We start from the raw sequence: 8,781 nt of genomic DNA, 5'->3' as shown, positions 1-8,781 counted from the left end.
GGAATGATCCTCCTTATCTTCTTCCATCCAAACTGATAATTGAGTTAGCAATTTGAAGCGGAATGAGTTAGTTTTCCTATCGAGGTATTAGTTCGCACGAATGTAATCGATGATGAATTGAATAGATACGTAAATGAATTCATAGGAAACCAAGCTGTCATGCGAATAAAATTTTATTTATTCAGTTAGAGGGGATAATTATATCAAGAATGTCATTAAAAATTATTGAAAGAATTGATTACCCTTATCGTCTATGTAATAAATATTATTTATAAAAAATAGAAAAATAATAATAAACTAATATTAACATTTATCAAAAAAAATAAGGAAGATAAACATGCACTCTTCATATTCTCCTTGGGGTCATCGAAACTGCTTAGCTTTGGTGAGCCACCTACGGTCTGAGGCTTGCAAACCCCATGGTTGGTTGGCGAAGTTGGGTTTCACCTTGGACTGACAAACCTAACTTTGGCGACCGACTTGGATAGTGTGAACATAGGGTTCAAAAGCCCTAGAGACTAGTCAAACAGAAGAAAGTACTCTGAGATTATTTACCTTAAATAGTCTAAATAGTTCTAAGTTAAAAAAATGACTGAAATATCATAAATTATATATCACGATAACGAATTGATCTACCAATCTAAATTGTCCAAAAACCTCCTTTACAAACATTTTAACACTTAAAACCATTAATTCCTCCATTCCCAAACCATTCGATAAAAATAATAGCGTTTTTAGTTGAACGGCTAGAATCAACTAAACAAACAACATGTTGCTATAAAATCTTTTGAAACGAGTCAAACTATAAGGGATGTTTCGAGATTGCTCCCAAAGTCTAGGGCGTATAATAAAATTAACCATTTTATTTTACTTTTGATTTTCTTTTTCCATTTTTCCTTAAGCCTAAAGCAAACTTCTGCAAGAAGCTATCTCTTTTGCTCGAACAAAAAGAAAAAGAAAAAAAAAAGGTTACTTTTCAAAAAGAACTTCTCATTGAGGCGACAACTGACACTGGCAAAAAAGACTTTTGTCCACATCGATTTCTTGTCCTTTTCTCCGAATTTTATTTAATTACATCGTACCATCATACTCTCAAAAATTGTTAGATCATAAAGGTTAGAAACGGTAAAATCCTTTCTCCCAAATGATGGACGAGGTATACCGTACTGCTCGGGTCCATGGTAGATGCCCCCGCGTCCCGGACTTTGCTAACCCGCCGCTCATAAACCAGCTTGGCTCCCATGAAGGATCATTATCGAACTGTCGCATCATTTTTGCTCCTTTTTCCCTTTCATTTAAGCAAATTTTCGATTCAGAAAGTCAGTAAGTAGAGAAGAATATTCGGGCCGTTTGGATTCGGAGTTAAAGTCAACGAAACTTTACTTTAACTTTAACTGAGGAAGAAGATAAGGGTTTGTAGGCCCACCAATTTGACTTTAAATAAAATAAATGGATGTAGTAGATAATTGTGTATAATGAGATTGTGTGTTTGAATAAGATATGGGACCCACCAGTTTGACTTTTCAAATGTGTGTTTTGTTGTGTAGTGTAGAGTTAAAGTTAAAGTTAAAATCATGGTGATTTTAACTTCGAATCCAAACAGGGTTATACTCCGTTTGATTTCGCAATCTGATTTTAAAATTTTAATTTTAACTTTAACTATATTCACTACACAACAAAAGTCAACAACATAATTATTAATTTTTCATTTTTCTTCAATTTTTTTAATCATTCAATTTAATTTTTAATAATAAATTATCTCAACTATTCGTTACTTTTTCCACAATTCAACAATACAATCATTAATTTTTTTACTTTTTCATACTTTTTCTCATAATTTAACATTACAATCATTACAAACAAATTAAAATCATAATTCAACTTTAAAACCAATCATATTATAATATTTTTACGGGACTCATATCCTCTCTCAGATAGATTCGAGTCTCTTGATATTTACTTATATTCGATATTCGTTTAGATATATCTGATGGACTCGATGAAGTTTCTTTTTGGGTAATTTACGGTTACTGGACACTGGCTTTTGTCGTCCTTTGCTTAAAATGAAAAAAGAGATTACAAGTTGAAAAGTTTTTTTTGAAAATTTTCACTTTCTAAAGAGTGTTACTATACCTCATAATAATCGACCCAAAAATCTTCTTAATTTAAAATTTCACTCACCATGACATATTAACTAAATTTTCATAATTAGTGTGCCTAAAGATCCTCTAATTTAATATACCAGTCACATCTATTAAATAACCCTTACATCTTGCGTAATTACAACTTATGCAATTATTTTTTAATTAGAAAGATTTTAGGTTAATTATTAGAAAGATATAGCAATATTTTTTTATTGGATGAATGACATAGTAATAATCTTTTAAAAAACATATTTACGGACTCAAAATGAAAATTCATATTTTTTTTTCCTTAGAGAGATCAACCATCCTAATTATAGAAAGAGTGTTTCTATTCTAGGCATTAGAAAAAGTAGTAATCACCATGAATGTAAGCATTGGTCTAAAAAAATGAATAAATATGCTTTCATTAGTAATAATTAAATTAATATGGTTTTATTTCAAGATAGAAGAACCATAAAAAATAAAAATTCATGACCGAAATCTCCCAAAAAATATATCTTTAAATAATAAAAATTTTGTCATATGATATTAGTATATATTAGAAAATCACGCAACATTTATTTTCTCCAGAGAAATGGAAATAGTATATATATATATATATCACTTAATGTATTTTTGTTCGAAATATTAATTTATTCTTAACATCTATTATAATCTTCTTTTTGTAGTATATTAATTACTCACTATTTCTATACATTTTCGTATATACCCCTACCGTTTACTTCGACGTCGTTTTCCGTTACGGCAATGTGCAATTTCATAATATACTTACTTAAATAGGGAAATATTACAATTTTCACTATGTTTGAGCACCGAAATAAAAATGTTTCAGAGAGAAATATTTGCAACCAACCCCCTCTTCGTCCCTTCAAAACCCCACACTGAAACCCTTCACACCCCACACCCCGCCGCCGCCTCGCCCTCCTCCCGCAGCTGCAGCTCGTCCGAGCTCAGCTCGCCGCCATTGCCATCTCCTGCCTATTACCTCTGAGGTTGAGCTTGATGCAAATGCTTCGGTGAGGCTCGCGGTGCCGTTCCACGCGATGGCCTCGTCGTTTCACTGCCTTCAGCCTCTGAGGTTCCCTAAGAGAGTCCGCCTCTCGCTTTCCGCCGGCGGTGGCTCCTGCGGATACAGCTGTCGGCCGAGGAGCAGTCACGTAGTGTTTGCTTCCTCGGAGTTTAAGATAGATAAAGGCCTCTCTCTTCAGGCTAAGGTACTTAACTGAGCTGCCATTTCACCTCCATCTCCATAAATGAGATTCGTGAATCTGCTAAGTTACATAGATTATCTGATGCAGAGCAGCCATATAGTATAACATCCTTAAATCGATGAAATCGTTCATGATGTTGCTGGCCGCTGCTTGTATCTGTAGCCATGATTGTTGTCCATTAGCTGATACCATTTTAGAAGGAACCATTGCGTTGCATTAGCATTTACAATGTTGAATACGCGAGCAATGTTGCGTTTCTCAGACTTAAGTCAGATTTCTACCGGTTTAAATGGTGGGTAGATATCGTTACAAGTCTGAAAAATCAAGGAAGGAGAAGAAAACCCGGTGGATGGGCTTCCCATTTGCCCGGTGAACATTCTCCCGAAGGTGTCCATCGTTGCCCGATTACATATCTTCAGTTGTTTTACGAGCTACATCTGGACACTACATATGTAGCTAACATCAATTTACAATGTACCTGATTAATCGTTCCATCGGGATTATTAGTATGTTTGCAAAACAAGATGGAGGTTGATGTTTCATGTTTGGCCAAACAAATAGCAATGTTTGTGGGAAAAGGATACCGGAAGTTTATATGTCATCTATAAAGCAGGTGTGGTTACCTTCTGTACCACTTCTGTGTCGGAAGATGACAAGATTGAGTTAACCCTCCATGCCATCATCCCAGTGAAATTGATCTGTTTTCATGCAGTAACCGTAAGGAGGGTACATGACCTGTAAATTTTCCCTGAAAAAGAAAACATATTAATGTACATTATTAGTTTGATAGTTGGCTGTTATGATTCTCTGAGCTGCATCTGAACTCCACATTGTGATATCGGTTCGTGTGTATTGGTAAACATGTTGAAATACCATCAGTTTCCGGGCATAGTCATCCTTCTATGAAAATTCGTAATGTTGTTGCATGGTCATTTTTTAATATGTGTAAGCACTGACAAGATTGAATCACATACAGCTTGTCTCGAAGAATTTACATTTTAATTATGCTTCAATATTATGAATCTGGGATTTAAAATTCTTTCGCAGGTTGACTCTTTGTTAGATAGTGTAAAATGGGACGACAAAGGTTTAGCTGTTGCCATAGCTCAGAATGTTGATACTGGGGCAATCTTAATGCAAGGATTTGCCAACAGGGATGCTTTGGCCAAAACTATTTCCACTCTCAAGGCTACCTTTTTCAGCCGATCGAGGTCATCTCTATGGACGAAGGGAGAAACCTCCATGAATTTCATCAATATTCACGACATCTTTCTCGATTGTGACCGAGACTCGGTGAGTGTTTGAAAGTCTTCTTGCCTGGTCAAATTTGCTGTTTTTTGTTTTTATATTTAATCTAATCTCTCATATATGCAGATAATATATCTCGGAAAACCAGATGGGCCCACATGTCATACGGGGGCTGAGACTTGCTATTATTCGTCGGTGTCGTGTTTACTGGGAAATTCCGAGGTTTGCAGCTCTGGACCTGCAAATGATTTATTTTCCGCCCTGATGTATTGCAACCTGTTTCTAAACCTCCTTTCCATTAATCATTGGCTCTAGGTTGAACAAAATGAGTTGGCTATGTCAACATTGTACTCCTTGGAGTCTACCATCTCTAAGCGGAGAGCTGAGTTGGATGAGCCGAAGGAAGGGAAACCCTCCTGGACAAAACGATTGTTGCTCGACAATAAGCTGCTATGCTCAAAGATCAGGTGAATACATAGCGGGGAAAAATTTTGGTGGAATTCATTCAAAAAAATAAGCAATATAGACTTAAAAGTTTCTTTGTCCATGAAAATGCAATATCTGTACTAAATACACGGCAAATTATCTATCTATTCTAGCTACGATGACCTTACAAGCTCAAACTTTGTTTTCAGGGAAGAGGCAGATGAGTTGTGTAGGACGTTAGAAGAGAATGAAGACAGACCACGAACGGCATCGGAGATGGCAGATGTGCTATACCACTCCATGGTCATGCTTAATTTAAGAGGCGTGAAGATGGAAGATGTTCTCGAGATTCTCCGGAAGAGATTTTCTCAGTCAGGAATAGAAGAAAAGAAGAGCCGCAAACAGGGCTAGGCTCGGTCCTCGCACTTGACCTATGTATTTTGTGTGTATTCCTGTTTTCTTATTGATTTTTCCGGGCATGTAAATACGATGTAGTCGGTTGAGAAATCAGATTTTGTGGAATAAATGCTCGACTCAGATTACAAGATGTATCTAGTCCCTGGATTTATTTGTATTGGCGTCATTGTAACGTTGGCATATGACTGATTCAGAGGATTACGATGAATGTTAATTGCTACCATGATTTCTCTTCTTGACATCACGAAGAGGTTTTGTCATGGGGCCTAATTTCATGAGCTAGTTCCATGCTCATGGCTTCAAGTAAGTAGTGCCATTCGAACGCCTGGTCCTCAAGAGAAAGCTTTCGGAGGTAGAAGATGATTAATTCAGCAATATTAGGCTCAGCCAAGGTCTCTTTCGTTCTAGACTAACCGACTCTTACAGTCCTACCCATAAAGTTTAACGTACGACATGACCATAATCGACATCGAAAGATGATTAAGGAAAAATGTTCTCTAGCAAATGAAACAGCCGAGAAGGGGACAAATCATGAACCTCATCAATAGTTCACTCGCATCAATTCCGTCCAAGGATCATCATAAAATTATTTGCGCAGTTGCGATGACTGATGACACGATCTAATTATATAAACCCCGCCTCCTTCTATCAACCGAATCGTTCTCGCACACACCCTTCTTAATCTATCGACCGGAGAGTTTTCGTCATCACTGGCATATCTTATTTCGAGCCCATCACACACAGCCCTTGACTCGCATGAGTAAGCCTGCGTTCCGCTCCATGTCAATCAACATAAATATATATATCATCGTCTGAAATACTAGCCGTTGTGTCCTTAGGTCAGTAAGGGAATCTTTTCGCCATATATCCTTTGAATTGGTCGCTTGGTTTCATGCGAAATCTCGCACTTGTACGAGCACTATGGATGTTTGGAGTACTCGTGAGCTCGGGATGGCTCCGTGAAGAAGAAACCATTCCTAAAGAAAAAATTAAAGAAAAACCGTGTGCCGAATTTTAAAAAATAAAAGAAATTTGCAAATCGTTCTTTAATTTTTCATGGAATTATTAATTTCCGTCACTCTGGTTCGGACAACTTGCCTCGGCATTCATCTCACAACCACTCCGGAACTCCTCCATATCCGTCCCTAATTTATGAGAAGTTATTGAGTGATCCTACCTCGCCACGTGGTGTAAGGAAGTACCAATCAAAATGTATGAAATTAGAGACTTGGTACTAATCACTCGGATAATTGCCATAATTATTCTTCATTAAACAATTCTTATTGATTCTTTCTCACCACGTCATTTGAGATAGAATCATCTAAATTTTTCTCCTAATTTAGACCATCATTTGTTTTTATCTATTTGTTCATTTTAATTCACTTCAAATGGGATTGGTCATCTTCGTTTGTCATCACCAAAATCAAACACAACTTCTTTTTCCTTATTAAGTAGCCGGCTAAAATGAGAGTCTTTAATTTTATTTCATTTTTCATCTGTTAGGCACGAAAAAGACCGGTAACGAGGTTTCGGAAGTGAAGGGACATATGGAGAATTCCAATTCCGAAGAAGGCAGATTCCTTGACTAATTTCAATTTGGTGCCAAAACAGGAACCATGCCCATGTTCCTACTAGGCAGAGTGGCAGCACGGCATCGACCTGCTTCCGTTTTTATCGGAAGCATAGTCACTTCTGGATTACAGGAGCCAGAAATAAACGATTGCGCCATTTGTTTTCTGCAATCGCTTTTTCTCCGAAACATTATCTTTAGATTGGGAAAGCGATTCTTTCCTCGTACTTGATGGGGCGTACCGGAAAAAACCGATACAACGTATTTGTTGCGACCATGGCCGGTGCTGATAGGTGACCTCACCAGAGTTCCTACCCGCATGCTATTGGTGGTCGAGGTGCGAGTAAAGGTATGACACCGAAATGCATGATCATTACTGGGAAAATGACTATTTGATGTTCTGGTTATAATAAATATTAATTGTAACCGTACATTTAAATATAATGTGAATTATTGCATTAGGCTCGTAGGCTTCCTATATAATCAAAAAAAAAAAACTTAATGTGAATTAGATTGTCCATAAATATGTTCGAACTACCAACCCAACATGCTCTTTTCTTAGCCCCCCTATTTTGGCTCTTGAACCAAAAAATTGAAGCTAAGAAATAATAAGAGAGAAGAGCACTTAGTTGGTGATGCATTGAAGGACTTGTCAATTGATTATATACACCAAAACCCTACTATTTGGTTCATTTAAAATATCGCGATTTACACACATATACTGTCGCATCAACTTTTTATGATATGAATTTTATTATAGAGAATTGATTCAACGGCTTTGTAATAAGTGTCTAAGATGGTTCGTAAATGGACCGCGGCCTTGACGATACTTTTGAGCTACCAACAAATAAGGGCCAAAATTTAAGAGGAGATGCAGTGAGAACGTATATTCTCAAGAAAGATTCTCTCATTTGCCAGAGCTTACTTCTTTCGATTTCTGAGGGGTAGTGGCATTAGATCATAGTCATTATCGACAACTATATATAATGCTTATACACACTGAAATTAAAGACAAAAAAAATTAATTAACTGGCATGACGATATCATATAACTCGATACAATTTTATGTTTTTTCACATAATTTAATAGAAGTCCTTCTCTACCTGATAAAAAAGCACAAGTAATATTGTATATTCTGCTCTACGAAAGCAGTTCCCAACTTCGTGAGAGAAAACCGAAATCCCTTAGCCACGACTACGATAGTTCTACCGGTCCACGGAAATGAGCCTGAACTTAACCTAACCCTATTATATACCACCTAACACAAAAAGTATCATGTGGAGCAAAGAAAATTTCAGAATAATTATCCACCTCCTTAAGTAAAACTATAATTATTTGCTTTTTATGACAAGGACCCATAACTATAGTTATTTGGTTACTTCCCAGCTGGAAGGGAAAGGAAAAATAATTCTCTATAAATTTTTTTGGTCAAATTTGGAAGTTTGTTACATGGTATGGAGGCATAGTGTCCACACAAATTTACTCCTATCGATATTTTTAATTACATAGATAGAGGGATTACTCCCCTTGTGTATTATTAATAAGCTCGTTCATCTATTTGCTAAACTGCATGGCATGCCACAAATTAAATTTTTGCAGATGTAGAAAAAATTGATAATGTTTTAGTAGGATAAAATGTAGAATTTAATCAAATGCTTGTCAAACGATGATCCTAAAAGATATTTCATGAACGAGAAGAATTAAATATGTATATATATATATATATATATTTAAAAAAAATTCAAATTATTATCTTGAACTCATG

At 36.2% G+C, this 8,781-nt stretch overlaps 1 protein-coding gene across 1 annotated transcript; it reads left to right on the top strand.

The window, feature by feature from the left end:
- The first annotated feature begins 3,021 nt into the window (after nt 1–3,021).
- LOC116195495 (histidine biosynthesis bifunctional protein hisIE, chloroplastic) lies at nt 3,022–5,685 on the top strand. Its single transcript, XM_031524728.1, has 5 exons — nt 3,022–3,358; nt 4,403–4,648; nt 4,730–4,825; nt 4,919–5,070; nt 5,239–5,685. Exons 1-5 carry the CDS (start codon nt 3,188–3,190, stop codon nt 5,438–5,440), a joined length of 867 nt encoding a protein of 288 aa, XP_031380588.1. The 5' UTR covers nt 3,022–3,187; the 3' UTR covers nt 5,441–5,685.
- Nucleotides 5,686–8,781: the final 3,096 nt, after the last annotated feature.

The sequence above is a fragment of the Punica granatum genome, chromosome 2 (assembly GCF_007655135.1).
Source record: "Punica granatum isolate Tunisia-2019 chromosome 2, ASM765513v2, whole genome shotgun sequence".
Lineage (NCBI taxonomy): Eukaryota > Viridiplantae > Streptophyta > Magnoliopsida > Myrtales > Lythraceae > Punica > Punica granatum.
Note: the sequence above shows the minus strand (reverse complement) of the source record. Positions and strands in the feature narration are given on the sequence as shown.